Genomic DNA, 23,589 nt, shown 5'->3' with positions numbered 1-23,589 from the left:
ACGTAAAGGACACATGGAAGTATGTGAGCAGTGACAGTAACATCATTTGAAAAGGACATATACATTTTTGTACATACAGGGAGTATAAATGGGTCTTTAGTGTTCTGATTATGTCTTTCAATTCTAGTTATAATTTAGTCATTTCTACCCTTTTTAGTTTTAGTTGACAAAACCTCAAAAAAACATTTTAGTTTAGTTTTAGTCTATAAAAAGTCCTCACATTTTAGTCTTTACTTTTAGCCCCAGCATTTATTCTCTTGTGAAAACCTGGTCTAGACTCAAAACCTTTGAGCACAGATTTGATCTTAGGAGAAAGTCACACAGTGCTAGATCAGGGAGGGGTGATCAAGGACTGAGGTTAGTTTTTGGTCCAGAAGCTGCTTTACTATGAGCTGGTGCGTTGTCTTGATGAAGAATAAAAACATTTTTCTACAACTGTGGCCTCTTTCTTCAGACTTCAGACTGCACTGACCGCTGTTGTGTCTCAGAATCATATTGGTAGAACCAGATGAATGACTCCTAAATTTTTTTGGTTTCTTTCAATTTATTCTCCAACTTATTTTTTTTTTTCCTTTTGATCAGGAATAAGAAGTTTTGGGACAACTTTGCCCCACACTTTTGTCACGTCCAAAGTTTCATGCAAAACTTGCCAAACTGTCCCTTTATCTATGGAGACCATTTCTGCCTACTCTGGGTCATCCATTGTTTTTCCACTGATTTGTTCACTTTGTGGAATGATGGGTGCCCAGAACATTGACAGTTTCAAGGATCCAAAATCTTTTGTACCATTTAAACACACGTGCAGGGTTCCCCATACACCTCAGTTTACGTACAGAAAGATTCAACTGCTCTTTTGTTCAGTTTCACCAGAAATTTGAAGCTGATACGTTGCTCAACTTTGAAGCTAATAATATTCTGACGCCTTAGCAAAAACATGTGCACTTCAATCAGTAGCTAGAAGTGAAATAAAGACGTCACTTATTGGAAACTTAGAGCAGTTGTAATTAAAGGTCACATATCTTTTAAGACAAGTTTTTATTGGTCTCAGAGGTCCTCAGAACATGCCTGTGAAGTTTGTTGCTGATAAAACACTCCAGTATTGGATTTTTGCATGTCTAAAACCCCTCTGTTTCAGCCCGGCTCAGAACGAGCTGTTTCTGTGTCTGTGGCTTTAAATGATATTGAGCTGTATGACTCCGCCCCTGACCACGCCCCTTTCAGGAAATGGATGTGGCTCTTCTCCTGATCAGGATCAGGAGAGGAGGGTGAAACTTTCATCCAAGCAGAAGGGCCAACCAAACCTAGGGGCGTGGCTAACTCCCCACATGACATCATGAGGGGAAAATCTGAGAACGGCTTTTTCCAGCACACATTTTCTGAAAGGTGGAGAAGGGGGGGATGGATTTTCCTGATTCTTGGGGGGTTTGTGGAAAAGCCTGAAAAATTGTATTTGGCATTATATGGGACCTTTAATGAATAAAATCTTTTGTCAAGAGCCAAAATTAGGCCCTTTGTCACAGCTGACCTTGTTCCATAGCGTTGTATTTGTGTTTCTACTCCTAAAAAATAAGCTAAGCAAGTCAAAGAGGAGCAAAAATGGGCAAAAAAATTTGAAAAGGGACTAAAAAGTGGCAAAAAAAAAAAAAAAAAGTAAAAAAGTAGCAAAAAATAGGCATAAAAGTGGCAAAAATGGGCAAAAGCGGCAAAAAATACGGGTCAGCAGTTCATAAAACTCAAGACCCCATCAGTAAACTTACTGGCGAGACGCAACAATGGACGTCTCTCTTTCTTGCTCCCTCTAGCTCTTTCATACTGCTGGCATTGAGCCAATCTCAGATATCCAAAGTCACAACTTTTCAGGGAATAGAAAAAAAGTTGTATTCTTTAATTAATTTAACACATAGAGTTATCGTCAGCATATTTGTGTCACTTTTTATTGTTATTGTTAAAATTTGTTAAAAACCCACTGACTGATGTAAAGGGTGACCAATAGCACTGATTTATAACCTTGCAAAGCAGATGGATACGCCCGTTTCCGTGTTTCTCACTGGCGAATCCATCTCGCAAGCTCCCACCAGAACAGTTTGGGCCTGTTAGAAAGTGACAGGACCAATCAGGAGTAAGAGGCAGTACTTCTGGCACAGCAGAATTGTAATGCGAGCAAGCAGCAACAAGAGGATGGAGTTTACTCCTCGATGGCGGCTACGTCACATGTTTTGTTGCTCTGATTGGCCCATAGACATGTTAAAGACAGAACGTTCATCCAATCACCCTCCAAGTTTTTTTTCAAAGGCCTTTTCCAAACACCGTCTATGGGAGGTTTACCAGATGGATGAGCAGATACGAGGTTTTGGCCCAAAAAAAAATTAATTTGATTTGCCATAACTTGTCACAAAAGAGCCACATATGGCCCTAGAGCCACAGGTTAAGCACCATTGATCTAGATTATAAATTGAACTGTTAATTTTTCATACATCAAAACATCTTGATCTAGTTGGCATTATTAGAAGCCTTTTTTTTAACATCTCTTCATTGATTTTTTATAAAGAGAAAAAAATACACAAGATGTTGAATGACACAATTCTTCGAACAAAAAGAAAGGGAAGTAATACAAAGCACAATGAAACAAAACAAACAACAGCCCTATAGACACTCAATCTGTTCATCAGTCCAAGCCTCACTTGATAACCCATTACTGTCAAGAAATCTATAAAACACATTTCATACATCCCAAAACTTGTCGAATTTCTTCTTTTTAAAATAACTGATGTTTTCAAGAGCAAGAAAAAGGGTCATTCCTTTCAACCACTGAGACACACCACAGATTGTTTGTTGTTTCATAACCGAGAAATACATCTTTTAGCCTCCAAGAAAACTGGAAGTTATTTTAATCCATCAAGCATATTCATGCTCATGCATTTTCAGATATAGATATTTCATAGCATATTATAGATCCTGAACATTTCAGTGAGACAACAAGGAAAAGGTTAAGACATAAAAAAAGATTTAGACATGTCTTAAAAGATAAACGGTTCATATTTCTGACAGTATGGAAGTCTACATGAGTTTGACCCTTTTTGTCTAATTTTTTTGTTATTTCTGTTTTATACAAAAAAGGTGGAAACCCAGTCACAATGGGGGAAAAAGAGGACCTGAAAGCCTTTTCTTGCCCTTGGAGAAAAAGTACTGTGTCAAGCCAAGTATTAAAAATGCAGGACACAAACATAACTTTGCATCTGTTGTTATGAATTCAAGATGTGTTGAATTTTATGGCAGCATTTGGAAAATATGGTCAATACTGCAACACAACTTATATTTCTGTCATCACTGCTTCCAAATGGAAAATTCTGTAGTAGCTGTTTAAATTAAGATTACCTTAAAAATCTTAAAATTTGGACTCAGTGCTCATGTATCTAAAGAATGAAACAGCGTATACCTTTGGTTCTCAAACTTCTATGTGTCTTAACCTCTTCCGTAAACTTATAATGTTTAATTCCTGCCCAGTCAGATATTTCATTATATCTGCCCTCAGTCCTCTTCTATGCCGTGGAGGGAAAATAAAGCATTTCTCCACAATAGCAGCATGCAAAGCCAACATCTGTATTGATGTAAATCCTGCGATCTTGTTGCACAAAGCTCTTGGCGGCTGGCGCTCAGTAAACTGAGACACACAGGAGGGAGGAGCCCCCGGCGAGGCCCACAAACAGCCGAATGAAAAGCGACATCAATTTTGGCACAGACACCCTCCGTCACACAGATTAGGCAGGCACAATGCAGTGGCTCCTTATCTCCAGCGGCAGGAGGAGGGCAGGCAGATCTGCACAGGATGGAAACATTCTCATGGACGTAATGGGCAAAATCAATTGTTGCCCTCCTCAATCAATGTAGCCCCCACTTTCACTGTTCAGCAGCTCACATGTAATTGAAGTTATCCTTGGCCTGTAATGACTGGCTAAAGCACGACCATGACAAAGTTGAAAGTGTGTGATATCAGCGAGGGTGCCAGCAGGGTGGAACGCTGTGTGGGTGTGAGTCTGGTACACACTAGCATGCGTGTGCGCAGCAGGCGGCTGGCTCTTACCCGAATGGTCCACGCACGGACCTCATCCGGTCCAGCAGTGAAGAAATACTCCAGCTGCAGGGCTGCGTATCCGGCCTTGATGATCTTGCTCAGGGCACTGGTGGAGACAAAGTCCACAGTGAATGTGTGATCTGGACTGCTGAAGTGTTATTTATTGCAATGGATGCCAAGACAAAGTTCACTCCAGTGGCAAAGGCTCCCCATTCATCCCAATATGAACTCATTAAGGGGATAAGATGGGTCACTCGCTTTCACATAAGACATTCAACTCTCCAATGGTTTCTTTGATTAATTGCAAAGCGTGCAGACTCATTTAGCATTTTTAAGAATTCAATCCTCGTTCTGCACCAAGAAGAAAAAAAAAATAATCTGCTGTCACAATTTTTCTCTCCATAGACGTCTTCACGCCAGAACAATAAACCCAAAATGCCCAAGTTATAATTATACCTGCAGATGACAGATGACAGTTAAAAACTTAATTTAGAGGAAAACCCTTTGACGGAGTTGTTCGGTAAGAAGAGGGATCCTTTGCTTTATAATGGTAATTACTCTGCCATTTATTATTCTATCAGCACATGCAATTAAAGGAGAGCATGGAGGACACAGCTGATAATAAAGTGCAGGGAGACTGAATGCTAATTAACCTCTGCGTCTTGTGCTCCGTGCAGTACTGCCGCCGCTCCTCGTCGCTCTTGTCCTGGAGCGTACCCTCCAGACCGCCACTGAAGGGGATGACCAAGGCGCCGGGGTCATGACTGTCCACCCACTCCTTGATTTTCACCAGCCTGGACAAATCAGTGGAGAAAGATCAGCGTGAGGAAGTATTTGGATGCATATTCATAAAAGCAGCTGAACATTAGACTGTTTGCAGGACACTGATCTCCAAAGGTGGCCCCTCTGTCATGCACTTTGTTTCCAGAAAAGTTTTGAGTTCAACTAGACATACGCTCTTGCTAAAGATCTCACAAATATTTAGTGGCACTCTGTGGCAGGTAAAAGCACCGAATTTAAAATCCCTATTTTATTTCAGTTTCTCAGTGGAAATATTCCTAATGCAGAGTGGATCCTTTCATACTCAATTATCATCATCAGTGGTGCATTAATAGGAGGGGCATTAATGTGTAAGTACTATTTGAATGTGGACAAGGACAATGGAAGGTGAGTTTTAATACCTTTTTTGACCATTTTGCAGGGAAATGTGCAAAATCCTTGTGCTTTTATATGCATTTCTGCATGTAATGAGGCCTTTAATGTATTATATTCCCTGAAATTTGAAAGAAAATCCAGAATTCTATGCACATTTTTAAGGAGAATAAGATTAGAATAAAAACAGTGTGTGAAAATGAATTTTAGGTGTGATTACTGACAGGAAACTAAATTGGAAATCACACAAAAACAATGTTGCAGCCTAAATGTCAAAATCCAGAGTGTATTTATTACTCACTCATACATGGCAAACTGTGTCATGGGGTAACACTCATAAAACAAACATAAACTATTTTTCTGTTGTAGATGAAAGCCATACAAATCAAAAGTAAAATAAAAAACCCTATTGTGAGCAAACTAATCCTATATTCCTTCAATTACATTAAAATTTACAGACTTAGTAGAGTACAACTCAATACAAATAATGTGTAGTTAAAACTGGTTGATTAATATCAAGTATCTAGACGTTGTTTAACATGAGGGACAGTCAATACAATCTGAGAGGAACATTCAAGAAAACAACACATACAAACAAATGTTAAATCTTATTGTTCATCGGTTAGAGAGGTGAACCTGCCGAATATTTCTAACAATGTTAAAGTGCACTGGTCAGCCTCAAAAGAGGGTATAAGAATAGTTTAATCACTAACAAGGCTGCCCATAAGGGGGGCATAAAGGAGCGAGCTTCCTGGAGCCCGGCCAAATAGAGCACCCATGGAGGTCAGGAAAATCATGGTCCATTTTGACGTTAATCTGCGATAACCATATTTCAGATTTTAACCTGAATATGTACCACTCTTATCAAAGCAACAAAAAAGATTTTTATTTACAATGTACTACATCACAGCCTGTTTCAAAATGAAACCCCTTTCATGGATCAGAATGAGCTCTTTTTGCTAAAGTTAACAATGTGGACAGGCACAGTGAACAAAACCACTTCAACAAAGCATGAAGTGCACAAATGTCAGGATGCCAGAGAATAGAATAGAAGGAACTGAAATAGCTTAAATGAAAAATACAGTTTTATTGCAAAAAGAGGCCAAAAAAGCTGAAAATTGGCTAAAAAAAATGGTAACAAGTTGCAAAATGGGGTTGGAAAGACAGAAAGGGGTGAAAATGGGCAGGAAAAAGGTGAAAAGCTGTTAAAACTGGCAGAAAATGGGTTTAAAGTTGCAAAAATTTAAAAAAGTGGCAAAGAAGGTAAAAAAAGGACAAAAATGCTAACAGCAAAAATGAGCTAAGCAGGACAAAGAGGGGCAAAATGGGCAAAATAAATGGTGAAAAACAGTTAAAAAATGGCAAAAATGGGATAACAGCAGCACAAAAGAACCAAGCAGGATACAGAGAGAAGCAAAAATGGGCAAAACAGTGTTGAAAAGTGGTTAAAAAGTGGTTAAAAAGTGGCAAAAAAAGTGGCAAAAATGGGATCAAACTGGTTAAGAGACAAAAATGAGATAGTAGCAAAAATGAGCATAACAAGACAGAAGAGGATTAAAAGGGGGCAAAAATGATGAAAAGCAGTTAAAAAGTTGCAAGAATAGGCAAAAAACTGGCAAAAATTAGCTAAAGTGGCAGAAAATGGTTAAAAGAGTCAAAATTGAATAGCAGCAAAAATGAACTAAGCAAGACAAAAACAGTGGAAAACAGTTAAAAAGTGCCAAAATGGGCAAAAATGGGTTAATAGAGACAAAAATAGGATAACAGCAGCACAAATGAGCTAAGCAGGACAAAGAGGAGCAAAATGGGCAACAAAATGGTGAAATGTGGTTAAAAGTGTCAAAAATTGGCAACAGTGGCAAAAAAGGGTCAAAAGAGACAAAAATGGGATAACAGCAGCACAAATGGGCTACGCAAGGCAATAATTGGAGTGAAAAAAGGGTGAAAAGCTTGTTAAACAAATGCCAAAATTGGTGGGAGGTGGCAAAATTATGCAAAAAGCTGCAGAAATGGGTTAAAATGGCTAAAAAAAAAGTGGAAAAATGGGGTGAACAGTGATGAAAAGGGGGCTAAAAGTGGCATGATTAAGTTTAACACCAGAACCCAATCATAGCTTGACACAATTTTCAGCTCCAAAATGAAGAAACTGTAAGCAACGGTAAAATGTGATCTTTCCGTATCCAACAAAACTTCTATTTAGATGCATTTCCAGTGGAAATATTCAGTAAAAGTGCTAACATTAGATCAGTGCATTCTTAGTATCCACGCAGTTCATTTCACTCACAAAGAACTTCAGTCTAATGCTCATTGATTTTTAGGTCTAATGTATCAATACAGCTCCATAATCCAGATGAATCATGCACCAAACAGGAAGGAACTTGAGCACTTCCTTACTCGTAAACGTCTTTGTCATTCCCCCTTCCACCTGAGTTTCTCCCTCCTTTTGTCTTCCAGGGCAGCGGGGCTCCTGACATTGCAGGACAAAGATATCCTCGCTCTTAATGGTAACTCTCAGTCAGAACAATATGAGGGGGTTAGGGCCAATTATGAGATTAGCCCCACATGCTCTCAGGCCGGGATTGGACGGGTCTCAAAGAACAGCATCACACAAATCCATTTTCACACGCCGCCCCTGACACAGCTCCTAGGCTGGATTGATTCAAAAGGGGTCCCTGTCATTATCTGTAATCCTAGTTTCCTGTTTAAAGCCCATAAGAATCAAAGACTGGGAGGAACCCAACCACCTCAATACCACATCTATTCCAATAACAATGTCACCGCTCTATCACTGCTCCTACCTAATGGTTATCAATATACAACATATGACAGGGAACAAGTGCGGGAAGAGCACAGCTTTAGTCTGATTGGATGTTTTTCCCAACACGCTGGAATAACAATAAAGGGTAAATTTGAAGTGACTTGTGTGCCAGTTTGTCCATCTGTTCGTAACCCAGTATTTCCATTTCTGTTTGTATTTTGGTTTCAAGGCTGACGTTTGACTGCCACCTCAATAAGATAGTCGCTGATGTCTCCCCAATAAAAGACAGAAAAATAAAACACATTTAGTCAAAGCTTGAAACGTGGAAACAGGACATGGCGGGTGCTCCAAGAGGGGAAAAAATCCAATCTGAGATAATAACAGATGTAGTTTGTCACTTTTCCCAGCACAGCTGTCTATTTGGTGGCACGTTATTTGCATTCCTCAGGTATTGCGTACTCTACAGGCGGCTGAATAATGATTCACAAATCACTCTCTCCACACCAGTCAAGGGCTGTGATCCTTTGAATAGACCATTGTACCTGAGACTGTAATTGGTGAAGACTTGACAGAGCCGAGCCAAGCCGGCCCAGTAACAAAGAGGCTCTCGGTAGAAAGGCTGAGGGATGATTTTAATAATGCCGAGCCGAGACGGCGAACGTGAGCTGCAAATGAGCACGGGGGTCTCTGGGTCCTCGCACTGAGTGACACGGGACCAGACAAACACCTTGCCACAGGAACATGAAACTCCCCCTTCCCTCAACTCCAGAAACAAAGCAGTGTCAATTAAGAGCTTTGATGCTCCGTCAACACGGCTCCCAAAACCGATTCTGTCAACTTCAGCACCGTCTGCCTTCGCCACTTTGCAATTTGTATTTATGTCCTTCCCAATTATTCGTGGGAGAATTTATGTGGATGTGAAAACTGGGGGAAAACAATCACATAAAATATGCTAAAAATCCTAATAGACACATCCACTGAATGTTAAATCCATAACTTTCTTAGACTGATACTCCTCTTATCTGTAACCTGAAAGATCTTCAAAAACAGAAATAATCAACCTATTTTCTGGAATTCTCAAACATAAGAAAAACTACTGAAAATTTCAGGAAATGTTTGCTGCATGTGTGAACATAAACCTTACATGGTATGTTTCGGCCAGTCTCTCAGTAAATCAGAGGGAAGTCAGGCTGAGCTGATGAGGAGGAAGCAGAAAATATGAGGAAAATTCACTGCAAAGAAGCGAGGGTGATAATGCTGACATCACATGACCAGCGAATCAGCATTATACTCTTTTCTGCTCGCCTCCTTATTCTGATTCTGTCCTATTAAACGTTCAGCAGTGATACACAGCAAAACTGGAGTGTTGAATTCTCAGTGTTAAATATTTCAGTGTTGATTTTAATACTCAGAGTTAAACGGCCTTAAGTGTTGGAGTTATCTGACAGTGGTGATCCATTCAGGGTTAATCCAAGCCAATTAATCCAAGCTCCGCCCACTGCCATTTCAAAACTGGGGGTCAGTTTTCCCATCATGCCTTTGTGCAGAGTGTTTAGATGTATTTTAGACGTTTTAGATTTAGATGTTGCCTGTAGCTATCACTGTTGGAATTCATTTGCTTGTAGTTCTGGTTAATTACCTCCACCAAGGAAGTTATGTGATCGGCAGGGGTTGTTAGTTAGTTTGTTAGCAACGTAACTCAAAAAGTTGTGGACGGATTTTGATGAAATTTTCAGGAAATGTCAGAAATGGCATAAGGAAGAACTGATTAGATTTTGTGACTGATCCGGATCACCGTCTGGATCCAGGAATTTTTTAAAGGATTCTTCATTATTGGGAGATAGGGCTAATGGCAGAGGTCTGCGCTCTCCAAGTGCTTTTCTAGTTTTTGTTGTTAAACACTTCTGCACCATGAGTGAAGTCGTCTAATCAGTTGGTCACTTCCTGACTGTGGCAATGGATGATAAATTATTAAGGGGGAGTATAGACCGAAAAGTATGAGATAGCTCACACATGCCAGAGTAATTTAATGTGAGGTGCCAACTTATAATTATTATAAATGACTAGTGTTGTTACTCCATTAAAAAAAAAATCAAGTAAATCACATCACTATGCTGTGATTAATCATGATTAATCACAGCATTTTTAAAAATAGTTCAAGTATATTTTTATGTGTTTAAATATTTAAAGGTTGTTATTGTCAAGTGTTTTAATTTATTATTTTAATTCTATGTACAGCACGTTGAACGTGCTGATACGAGCCCTTATCGATACCACTATCAATACTTTCTATGGTTTGGTGGAAAGACAAACAAGGGCAAATATTTAAACTCCAAGTGGTCTTAGCTGAGAAGTGCTTGAGTTAAAAAGCTGTGATTCAGTCTGTCACATCTATTGTATATCCCTCAAATATAAACACATATTCACACTGTATTTATAGAAGTTTCTCATCAAAAACTACATTTTTCCATCTTTATGTGACATTTGAACACATCATAACATTTAGAATATAGTGTAATTTACTGAGGTTACCTGAACGCATCATATTTTCTGTCTTCAGCTCATAAAGTTTGCTAATTAACTTCAATTTTGCACCGCAGATTTCTACACTGGATTAATATTGTTAACAAACAGGACTGTCTCAAAGTTTTGGAGCACTTTTCAGCATTTATCTGAGCAGCTGAAGAAGAAAACTGTCCTGAAGCAGCTGAACAGGGTGGTATGACCATGGCTTGATCCCGTGTTGTTGTTAGCATCTTTGCTAACATTAGCAAAGATGTGATTTGCCTGAAGGTGGAATTTAACACTTATTGTGTTTCGGTGTAAAGACAGTTCATCACTGCAGCATGTACCCACAGTTTTGGTTTTATCTTAACTTACATTCTCCAGCTTACTCCAAAAAAACAATCTTTTTTTAGTTGTTTTCTTACAATTTTGAAATTGACTTGGGGGCCACACTGAGAGAGGAGGATGACGGGGTTCATGTGGGTGTGAGTGGAGCTGCTGAGATCAGTTACTTGTGTATGATTGGTTCCCAAAGTCACATGGTACACTAGGATAGACATATCTGATTGGTCTACAAAGTCACGTGAAATGGACAAGCAGTAAAGACAACACAATTTGAAAGAGACAGAGGCAGGGAAGTACACGGGGGAGAAGTGGAGGCAAGAGCTATTTTATAAAAAGTATTTGGTATCAATACTTTGTTAGAAAGGTCGATACCAAAAGAGCATTTTGTAAATATTGATATATTGATACTGTAGGTCAGTGGTTCTCAAGTGGTTGGGTCCCGGGACCCACCATCAACTCCTCAAGGAGAATTGCGACCCAAATTGTGGGGTTTTTTTGTCAATCAGATTTATTTTATAAAAAAAATAATAGAGCTTGGGCCTAAGGCAGAACAGAAGGTGTAACAAAACCATGAAACAGGACAAAACATGCAGATTTTATAGAGTCTCATAGACAATTTGGCGCAATTTTTCTTTACACATCCTCGACCCACCTATAAGGGCTTCGCGACCCGCTTTTGGGTCCCGACCCACTAGTTTAGCACCACTGCTGTAGGACAAGGTTTACACATTTAAAACATTTACAAGTGCTAAAATGATTCACTTTTTAATATACGTGTATATTTATATTTTCTCTGTCGTTTTCTTTTAGCTTTTACCCCCAATATGAAAACGATCAAAATAGCTTCATCAGCCACTTTCACATTGTCCTTTTAGGGGAGCAGACGGGTCAGGAAGGTTTCAGGAGAAGCCTGTTGTAAAACGTTCTATAAATTTCCAGGAGTGCATGTGAGAAAAAGGCTTAAGCTACATGTGCACAAAAAAATCCAGCCAGAAATATTGTGCATATGTGTGCTTAGGTGTGTGTGTCTTGTCACTCTCCCATTATACCCCAGCATTGAGTGCCATTTCTCACTGCTCCCTTAATAGAAAGATTCAGCACTTTCTAGTCTCCATATCCCTCTCTGAACAAATGATGCCTGAAATTTTTATTCTTTTTATAATGGAATTCCAATGGCCTTTGCTGCAAATCAAGTGGAAATTTTTGCATATCAAGTGGGAAAAATTAAATGTTAACCACGTTTTAATGTGATTAAGGGTGACAGGGACATTATTTCTGCTAATCATTCACCAGCTTGAAGGCTCAAACAAAGCTAAAGAACAGGCCGTGTTTGTGCTTTTTCCTGCTGCTTTCATATCGAGGAGAGAAACCGATTACTAGCCCTTAAAAGATATCACAAATCAAAAACATATGATTTTATGTTTGTTTGTGTTAACTGGTGAAAACAAGGCAGGACGAGCGTAATATCTGTTTATCTAACATTGAAGAAAGAACACATAGTGTAATTTGTTCTATGCTAGATTTGAAGCTGGTTCTATTAACAATACATCTAATTTAAAGCACAATATATTGTGAAACAACAAAAAACAATTGGAGCTTCCACACCAGGCTGGTGCTGAATGGAGATGTCCCACAGGGGGCCACCCTCTGGGGCTAGTCTATTTGTCTTTTTGTGTGGGAATCCTGAGGGGGGGATAATTCCTGTGTTTCTGCCTGCCTGGGGCTTCCCTGGGCTTTGTCAGAGCTTTGATCTGCTTAAATGGCTCAGGAGGGAAAAACAATGGGAGTTAGGAAAGTTCAGGGGCAGCTACCTGAGACAATGACCTGAGCCTTGTGTCTGACATGCATTCGTACAGGTAGGCTTTATTAGGAGTGCTTAGCCTGTTAAGTCTGTAGAAAGGCGGTCCAACACCTCCAGTCTGAGAGCTCCTTTCAGATGCTGTTGAATGCTGACGGAGCTGAAGAGTAATCCTCTACCTGCATGATCCTCGGTCTCATCATGACACGCCCACAGGTGGAGGGCACAGCAAGAGTACCTGGGGATACTGTCCATGTGGCTAGTGAGCAGGGCTGAACGATTTCGTAAAATATCAAATTGCGATTGCGATTTGATATGCAATTATTACTTAAATTTCTTTTTTTCCTAAACAAGGGCTGAACAATTCTTTAAAACATTAAATTCTGATGATTTTGACTTGTATTGCAAATTGGATATGAATTGTGGCATTGAGGGTTTTTCTCATTCTCATATTTAATAAGAAAAAAGTACAAAAATTAAGAAGGTAGGATTTTTTGGTAGACTATTCTAAAAGATGGCACTTAAATGATTGCATGATATGTCATGCATAACATCTTTGCTGCAAAAAAAAGTTTAAAATTGGTATTTTGACACAAGTTTAAGGTCAAAGAAATATTGCACCTTCTGCGATTTGAAAATTGCAGCAGGCCATATTGTGATTTAATCTAATTTTTGATTAATTGCCCAGCCCTACTAGTGAGCTTTCACCTAATACTGGCAGCTGCTAGCTTCTTTTTTGGGCATTGAAGGCTCTCCAAGAATTATATCAAATATGGCTGCCCCTGATAGAGGACCAAACACTAGCACACTTCTGAGACACTTTTGACTACACTTCATTAATTTTGCCTCTGTTTTTAACAAATTTTTGCCACTTTTTAACCACTTTTCATCACTTTTTACTGGCCATTTTTGCTACTTTGAACACATTTTTTCCCACTTTTTAATCATATATCACCACCCTTTCTACCTATTAATGCCACTTTAAGCCAGTTTGCAACTTTCTAAACCCTTTCCACCATGTTTATCCAGATTTTTGCCACTTTCCACCTGTTTGTTTCTTGTGTTTACCAATTTTGTCCACTATTAATACCTTTTCACTACATTTTCTGCCTGTTTTTGCCAGTTTTAACAGCATTTCACTCTCCCATTATTGTCACTTTAAACACATTTTTGGCACTTTTTAATTCTATATTACCACCTTTTTGCCCCTTATTGCCACTTTTCAATCATTAGTTTTCCCAGAATGCCTTTAGAAATCAGACACTTTTGCACCACGGGTGAAGTTGCCCACTCAGTTATTGGTGGTATTGGTGGTATAGGTGTTGTTCAGATATCTGTGAAAGAGCATTTTCTAGGTCAGAATGCACCTTCCAGTCTTCGTCACTTGTAGTCAATGAAATTAACTTATTGTACTTTAGGTGGTGTGATTATTCAAAATGAAAATATGTGAACGACATGAGGGAAAACTCATGGATGAGAAACATGTAAATTATATATTTTAACTTGAGTCATTCCCCAAAAATAGTTTCCACTACTTAAACTTCATGTAAAGGTGTAATTCAACTTTTAACCCTTTTGGTACCACTTTTTAACCCTATTTCACCACCTTTTTGTCCAATATTGCTCCTTTGAGCCAGTTTGCAACTTCCTAAACCCTTTCCACCATTTTTATATAGATTTCTGCCACTTTCCACCTGTTTTTACCAGTTTTAACTGCATTTCACTCTTTATATGCCCATATTTGTCACTTTAAACATATTTTGGCCCTTTTTAGTCTTACATTGCCACCTTTTTTGCCCATGATTGCCACTTTTAAGTCATTCTGCACTACACATACTCTTTCTATCACTTTGTCTGCATGTTTTGGCCACTGTTAAGTAGTTTTTCCACTTTGTAATCCCCTTCCATCCTTTTTCGGCAGGTTTTTGCCACTTTTAACACATTTTTTCCTCTTTCTGCCTATCTTTAACACTATTAACACATTTTCACCACTTTTTATGCCTGTTTTTGCCAGTTTTAATTTCATTTCATTATTTGTTAAGCCAGTTTTTTAGCCACTTATACCTAATTTGCCACTTTAAACCCATTTTGATTCTGTTTTAAAAAAGGGGGTTTACATTTTAAAAAAGGCCAAATACTAGAGCATGAATAAATACAAAATTAATTATGACTTTGATAAGAGTGGTTATTATTCCGGTAAAAAAAAGGTAATTTCTGCTTAACTTTTAAATGAACCATGATTTTGCCGACCTCCATGGCCCCCCATTAGTCTGGGCCCCGGAGAGCTCTCCTCTTTGTCCCCCCTTATGTGCGGCCTTGGTTGTGAGCAGTTAGTGTAAAAAAAGCTTCAGTTCAAGTGTTTGCTACACTAAAGCACCTGCATTACTAAATCTGTTGGTTTTTTAATCTATATTAGCTCACTAGTTAGCTTGAGACATATTTTGTGGTTTTTCACCTAAAAATCGAGTGTTAGTTCAGGTAGGCCAAAGGGCACTGTCATGTAATTGAGATCAGCTGATCACTCGAAGCATACTATTGGTTAATCCCACTCATGCTGCCATATATAAGCTGCCCTAGCCTAGCTACGCTTAGCTGCTCCCACTGCAAGCCTCTTCCTCCACCCCAGCTCCTCCTTTATCCTGCTTCTGATTTGAAGACAAAAGAAAACAAAAATATAGAAGAAAATATAAACACATATTCACACTGCATTTATTGAAGTTTCTTATTAAAAACTAAATTTTTCCCATTTTTATGTGACGTTTGAACACATCATAACATATAGAATACAGTCTAATTTACTGAGTTTACCTGAACGCATCATATTTCTTCAGCTTGTAAAGTTCGCTAATTAAATTCAGTTTTGGCCCCTCCAACGCAGATTTTTACACTGGATTAATATTGTTAACAAACAGGACTGGCTCAAAGTTTTGGAGCACTTTTCAGCATTTATCTGAGCAGCTGAAGAAGAAAACTGTCCTGAACAGCTGAAGAGAGTGGTATGACCATGGCTTGATCCTGTGTTGTTGTTAGCATCTTTGCTAACATTAGCAAAGATGCACTTTGTACTTAAGACTCGTTATGCTTCGGTGTAAAGACAGTTCATCACTGCAGCATGTACCCACAATTTTTGTTTTATCTTAACCTATATTCACCAGCTTTTTAAAAAGAAAACTGCCATTAAGCAGACCTGGGTCTGTCTCCTCACTCATCACTGCTGGCTGTGTCTGACCCTCTGACCTCTTCAGCCCCAGGCACATAAACATCTGATTAATCACAAGCATTAACGTTTTAATGTTAACAGTCCCAGTCTTTAGTTTTTGTACCTTGCTTTACTTATTGCACATTCTTAATAACTCAAATCTATCTATCTATCTATCTATCTATGGAGGCGGACCCTCTTCTGTCAATAAATTGATTCTCCTGGTTTTGTGGGACATTAGTCCAATTAACCAGCCTTATCAAGCTATAACTGTAGCTAAACTGTGCATAACATCCCTCTGAGTGACAAGCATCCTAGGGTGTTAGGATGCTGCTGCACACAGCGTACACACTAACCCCCTCCTCTCTCTCCCTGTCCAACCTCTGTGAAGGGAGCCAGAAATGAGAGGTATGAGCTCATGGTGGCTTTTGAGGCTGAAAAGTCGGGGGCTCTGTGGGAACCTTTTCATCCTCCCAGTGGTGAGCTCCTGAGCAACAAGAGTGCAGACGCTCTGTGCTCCCTGTGGCCATGGCCGGATGGAAAGGCATTACACATCCAGCCTGCCTCTGAGAAGGAAGGAGATCTGACACATACGTACGCGGACACACACTATCTCCAATATTGTTAACTTCTTTCAGCCTTCAAAGCAATCAGTGGCTGGTGGAAACAGAACCCAGTGCAGGCACAATGGGAGCAGCTTTAATTAAGAGCATCATCTCACATCATATACCTCAAACAAACCTCGAGGGTGTGCTGGTAGCAAGCTTTTTTTTTTTTTTAAAGAAAGTTTTTTTTATAATGACACCTATTAAAATTTTACAGACAGATCTTTCGAGTTTCACATGATAAAACCTAACAAAGCATCATCAGAGCTAGGCCTATTTTATGAGGGGAGGGGGAGGGGGAAAAAGGATATTCAAGTAACCTATGAGTACATTCTGCATCACCCAAAATAATTCTCTATATGGGGTATCCATGCTGTCATTCACAGAGGTTGACTGGGCGAGAGAAAATAAGGGGGGCCGTGGCGGAGCGGGGGGAGTCATCAAGATGTGACAATTGTGACAAGAGCAGGCAAAGTGTAGCGCCGAAGAACACCACACGGATTTCTCCATCTCTCCCTTTTTTTTTCCTCCCGGGATGACAGCTTAATGTCTACCACATGCAATATTTATTCTCATCGTGTGTCAGACTGTCTAGCTGTCCCAGGGAGTACAAAGAATGCCACTTATTAGAATAAAAGCAGAGAAAGGTAATCAAGGACATATGTAACATCAGCCAATCATGCCCCCTTCCCATCCAGTGTCTTTATTTTTCTCCCCCTTGTTCGTAAGAGTTCCACAATAATCCAGTTAATAAGCGTTTGGGAGCTGTATGTGGCGACGCTAAAGTCATTTATTTGTCTCATTAGAGCCTCCAAGGCTGCGGCTGCTCACTGCAGTGCATGTTTGGTTTTAACCTTATCACAAAGATTAGAAAAAAACCTTCTCAAAAAAGCAAAATCCATTGAAATGTATCATTAGACTGACTTGAAACCTGCAGACATTTCTTGTTTTAGTTGTACAATACAGGCTTCAGAAGAGAACAATTCCCAGCGTGCATGTTGTTCAGCTGGAGATGTCTACATAAATGTTGAACTGCAGGAGACTCACTTAGCATTAGCATCCTTCAGTTTGAGCCTTATAAATGTGGGAAAAGTGACAATCTGTGTTGGATTTTGGAGAGCAAACTGGTTTCTCGCAGAGGCCATTAAAGAACAAACAAGGGCAGAAAAAAGTCTGAAGTTTAGGGTCTGTCTGTCTCATTAGGACAACAACAGCGCCGGGGCTTCAGCACCAGGACACAACAAAGACAACGGGGTGACATGTGACATGTCAACAGCGTCCTTTCATTACCTGGACTTGGGACAGTCAATAACGTGGCTAACTGGAACGACAGGACTTTATTAGCACCATCTGTTTCAGCTTTAACTATACAGCCTCGCCTGTTGTTTTCTCTCATTGAAAGCTCGCTGAAGGCATCCATTAGGACAAGCTGTGGGCAGAAGGGTACACATCTTACCATGGGAAAGTGTTTCTCGGGATGCCGCCGCATGAGGAGAGAGTGGACGTCTGTGCACAAAAGGAAAAAAAGGAGCGGGCGCTCGTATATCTCCCTCACGGCTTTGAAAAGTGAACTCTCACTCCCCAGATAGTAGTTCCTAAAAAACTTGGATGGAGCCGGTGGTTTTGCACTCAATAAAGTTTCAGTTGTGTTTATGGGAATTATGGTCTGGAGTATAGCTGAAGTGGGCTGCAGTGACTGCTTTCATGGAGTGGCTTTCAGTGAATCATAAAAGTCTCCCCATCACACCCCATCTGAGTGTTTCTTCTGTCTCGAAATCTTGATTGATACTCAGAAATGTCTGGCTGGGACCACACGAAAAGTAAACGCATGCTTTACTTTATACTGGGCTCTTCAATACCAAAAATGAGTGTAACAAAATACATCTCAGTGTCAAAACAGAGACAAAGGACTTTTTTATGTTGCTATCATACAGCCTAATGCAGAAGCTTTGGGGAAAAAAAGGTGCAAAATCCTTTAGCAGACAACCAGCATGCTGCTCCCTTTACTTTAATTGTCAAAGCTCCTCCTACAGGCCAACCAGAGAATCAAACACAGAAACGACCTGCCACTCTGCCTCCGTTGGTGTTTTATTTCATATCTGCACCAAACATGTCATCTCATGATTACTGCACAAATCATAGCAGATATTTACCATCATACTGATTTTGTTGGGTCAGACAATATTATGAAAAGCCCATTTCTGTTCTGTCTCTGTCTAGCTGCATCACCAAGCTCTAAATCAGTGGTTCTCAGCAAGTGGGTCAGGGCCCAAAAGTGGGTCGTGGAGATGTTTTATGAGGTCGCATATATGTGTTTGGAAAAAATGTGGCAAAGGTCTGCGTTGTAAGGCAGCTCTACTAGTATGCAAAGATATACAAAAAAATCCTCAAATAAAGACCGGGGCCTTTATTAGCAAAATTGCAGGAAGTATCAGAACACAATAAAAACTGAAGAGTTAAATATTTCAGAGCTGATTTAACTCTCAAAGTGTAATTTTAACTCCAGCTTGAGTAAATAGTCTTCAGTGTTGCAGATATTTGACAGGTTTAGTCCAGCTCTGTCGAGTCAATTGATCTAAGCTCTGCAGAAAGCCTTTACAAATCTGAGGGGCTGAGTTTTCCCATCATGCCCTTGAGCAGAGTGTTTAGATTTGTTTTAGATGTTACCTGTTGTTCAGTGACCACTGTTGGGATTCATTTACTCATGTTTCTGGTGAATTATTGTTGTTTTGATGTTTAACCCTTCTGCACCATGAGTGAAGTTATCCACTAAGTTAGTTACTTCCTGCCTGTTGCAGGGGATAGTAAAGGGTGGTGTGCTGACCTTTAACTCAGAAGTTTTAGGCATGTAGAGCGCTAGCGGTTCTTCACAGGTCCTGATGTTCCACAACCTCGGGCTGAAGAGAGAAGGGAGGGCAGCCAGTGTCAGTGTAGACACATTTGACATGTACGTGTGTCGCTCAGCAGCCAAGGTCGAGCTAAACAGCATTGCTTTTGTCCGGGCCTTTGCACCCCTGGTAATACGCTCAGCAACCACCAACAGTTTTCAGGTGCTTAGAACAAACACACGACAACCAGGAACCCTTGTGGCAACCCTCCTACCCGCCGTAACAGTACCCAAGGCTATGTTTAAGCACCACATCTACCCATAACTCCTCCCAAAAGCTGTGGTTTTTGTTTTGTTTTCATCAGATTATTTTCCCATGCCCTTGGTAATGTACAAAGACATCCACAGCATGACCTGAGGTGAGCGTACTCGCTGTTACACACCTTACTTAAGTCTCAAATTTCAGCCCAAACATGCCTAAAACTTCTGCACAGTACTGTATTTAAGCTCTGCATCTGCCTCTTTGCTCCATCCTTGACATAAGACACCTGACTTTGCCACAGACACAGCATTGTAAACAGGTGTGAGCTAGTGCTGCTAATGCTAACAGCAGCATCTGTGTCTGAGAGAGCATGGAAGAAAACACTTGCAAAATATCAATTCAGTATCATAGAAATTTATATATTTTTCAATCCTTACATGAATCGATTTTTTTCCGGCATCTCTACTAATTATCTTCAACTCATCTTGTAAACATTTCATATCTAAGCTCAAAGTGTCACAGTTAAAAGATTTTTATGCTGGTCAGTGAATGACTGTGGGAGGATTCTGATCGATCGATAATATCAGGCTTTTAAATAGTTTATTGTCCAGGTCCTTAGATCAGATGTGAGTCAGGGTTATTGTCCAAAGACAGGTGTTTTGTAATGTTCTTATGTTTGACATAACTGCGACAGTTATGAAACACAAGAGACATACTGGTCTAAACTGCACATAGCTTGGGGGGAATAAACATAAAACAATTTTTGAAGAAAATATCCTTCTTTCTGTCTCCTTCTATGAGAAAACTGTCTCTACTGTCACTGACTCTGTCTGCCCTGCTCCTCTATGTTTCCATGTTCACTCACAGACCTGATCTGAGCAAAGGATTTTGTATTGGTTGAGTTGTGTCACGTGTGATGATCTCTCCTGTAAAGCCAAGAAAGCAGCATAATTTTACAAAGACTTCATTTTGAAAGTATTAAAGCTGCACTGACTCAAATAGCTATAGTGTAGGGTGGCTACCACTGCTTGGATGGAGCATTTGTCTGGGATATTGGGGCTGACCTGACAACAAAATGTTTATAATTATCTTAACCCACTGGTAGTTTAGTCAGGACCACTTAAAAAAAAAACAAGACATGATTTGCAACTCTACATATTTCTTTATTAGCAGATATTAATTCACACTTATGCTGTTATTTTCCACAAGCCTACAGGAAGAGCATATGTTCCTGCTCTCCCTACGCTGATATGGGAAGCAGGGAGAGAGGCAGCAAAAGAAAAACCCAAAGCAGAGCGGGCATCAGTAGTTTTCATTATCATTAGAAACGCGCAAAATCTCAAACTGGTAATGGAAACACCTGCATTTCAAAAAACCTCCCAAATATTGTTAAAGATTTTTTATGCTCTCATGAGGTTCTTCAGACATTTTGATATAGAAGTATTTCCAAAGGTGCAATGGAAACACTTCTTCCGCATTTACACGTCACAGGACATAATGTACAGTGTCACATGACCAGTTTAATCAATGTGGACTGAAGAGGAGACGAGGCTTTTCTTAACATCATACTTATACCCTTATACGTGACTTTGGCCAAACATACAGACTTTTCCTCTGAACTATCATCCGTTGCCTTCGTCTTTTGTTCAAAATTGTCAATGCAACCACTTTAGATGTGATCATAACCGTACCAACACACAGCAGGCTTTTAGTGTCCTTGCAGCAGAGTCTCGTGAGATGAGATTTTATGGGAATTGTGAGGCTCATTCCCAAAACTCCCTTCAATGGAAACACTTTCAGAGTGCAATTGTACTTAGTTGAAATTTAAGAAATATCTCTTTTATTTAATAAATAAAAGCTGTAATGGAAACGCAGCTAGTGATAACAGAATGGCATTGATTAAGGAGGAGCTGGGGTGGAGGAGGGTCACAAGAGCAGCTTGCAGAGAGAACAGCAGAGTGTATCCAGATAAGAGAAATTAGCCAATAGTGTGCGTAGAGTAAATCAGCAGGCCGTCAGGTGATGATCAGTGATGGTGGCACTTGACTCCATGGCCTGTCTGAACTAATGCTATACAGGGCCGTTTCTTGCTATACATGGACTACGCAAATGCACAAGGCCCCACAAGCCAATAGGGGGCCCCAAAGCTGAATGTTCAGCCTCATCTGAGGTGGATTAAGATAACCTGGCTTTATCCCTTACTGTATATGCTTTAAAATAAAAGTAGGATATCAGAATAAAACAGGCCACAATGACAAGCTGTTATAAGTGCTTTTGAGGCTAAATTAAGTCAAAATTGTTGAACTCCACTGTCACACAATAAGTGAGGTTCACCGACAGGTAGGATGGGAATGACTGGGGTCGGTGTATTTTCTGGCAGATCTGTTTCCTGTTTGAAACCAGACTCAAAAGAAACTCTTATTATTCCGTTCTTTTGTTATTAAAAAAATGAAATGGTCCGTTTTCTCGTTCTTTCAATTTTGGTCACAAAAATAGTTTATTTGTCCTCAGCCACAGTCAGATGAATGCTAGTTAGTGAGTGACATCAGTTGTGTTCTTGCTTTTAAAATAAACATTTTTTAAAAACACTTGATATGTGTTTTATATACTCAGAGAGAATTTTTGTTTTCCTTGTTATTTTCCTTGAGTGGCTCAACTTAAGATGTTTAATTTTAATATGAGAAGTTATCATGGATATCATGTATGCATGCATCATTAGCATATTCATGTATAATCTACTGGGTTAGAATCTCTCCATCGTAGTTGGCAAAATAGGGGCCCCAAAACAGCATTTTGCATAGGGCCCCCACAAAGCTAGAAATGGCCCTGATGCTATACGCTCGATTTTTGGTGCAGTCTACCAAGGGATCACACTTCAACTGTTTAGCCGGCTAATTCTGTGCAACCTGAATGTAACCCCCCTCTAAAATGTATGAGCTTTTATTTTTGTAATATTTAGGTTGTTGATGGGCCCACTGAACATAACTCCATGTCCAGGAGGCTAGTACTAGCTGCTTATCCAGTGTACATGTATGATATTAGTGGATGACATCTGGGAATTGCCTTTTTACTGGATCTTTCAGGGGCTCTGTCATCGCCGTGGTTGGGCCTGATGGTGGTCCTGATGAGAGACCAGCTGAGAACCACTGTTATGAAGTATTAAGAGGGTAAGGGTTCAATTCAAACCAGGCTTAAAAAGGACTCTACAGAGATAAGTATAACAGTAATGGCATCATTGACAATAACATTGACACGGAACCATTAACTGCACTCTGCTGAAACCTTTGCCAAGATGTGGAAACATTGTCCACAGAAAGTTATCTGTCTGACTTACACATGTACAGAAAGAGACAGATTTGTTCACCTGGGTGTGCAAAAATGGACACCAACTCACAGGAGCCTTAACAAGGCTGGAACAAGGCCTTCTGCTGAGATCAAACCAGCAACAGACATTCTGAACTCTAAAGTACGGAGGCTCTAATACAAGCTGTCTTTTCAACATCATCACAAATGGTTGAGGAGAGCACAAGCATGGCACACGATGTTCTGAATTACACCATGCCAGACAAATATGGGCGGGGGGGGGGGGTGCTTTTATAAAAGATCAATTTATGGCTTTGTGACAGGAGACAAAGATGATTAAAAAGGTTGAGTGGAAGAGCAGCTGTGGTATGGGACTTTTTCAGTTGTGGTTTCACAACATAAAGTAGACAGAGATACCTAATGTAAGACACATTGAAAATTAAGCCCAAAGAAGAAGTATTAAAATAATAAGAACATCTAAGAGAGATGCACACATGCCTGGACTTCTGCACAGACATACACACACTTGCATAGAGGCAGACAGACACACACAGTTAATAAAAGCTCTATGCGACGGTACCCTGCAGTTCTTACACTCACCAGGAAAACCCACACTGCAGAGGCACTCACAGACAGGTCACGCTTGCTGGTTTCCTTAAAGGTCACCTCATCTACTTAAGAGGCACCAATTTACTTTAATGCACATTGTCCAAAAGAGGAAAAAAAGCAGGAAAAAGACATGACGAGAAAGAAAAACACAAGA

General features: G+C 39.8%; 1 protein-coding gene across 1 annotated transcript in view; it reads right to left on the bottom strand.

Annotated features, from left to right (window-relative positions):
* Window positions 1-23,589, bottom strand: part of LOC121522506 (obg-like ATPase 1) — an 80,596-nt gene that overhangs the window by 11,720 nt on the left and 45,287 nt on the right. Inside the window, exons 8-9 of the mRNA XM_041806991.1 lie at window positions 4,726-4,866; window positions 4,082-4,178 (exon numbers count right to left, since the gene is read on the bottom strand). Of these exons, the coding sequence (XP_041662925.1) occupies window positions 4,082-4,178; window positions 4,726-4,866 (238 nt within the window). The remainder of the gene's footprint in view (window positions 1-4,081; window positions 4,179-4,725; window positions 4,867-23,589) is intronic.

Source organism: Cheilinus undulatus, linkage group 15 (assembly GCF_018320785.1).
Source record: "Cheilinus undulatus linkage group 15, ASM1832078v1, whole genome shotgun sequence".
Taxonomy (NCBI): Eukaryota; Metazoa; Chordata; class Actinopteri; order Labriformes; family Labridae; genus Cheilinus; species Cheilinus undulatus.
This window is presented reverse-complemented; position numbering and strand designations above follow the sequence as displayed.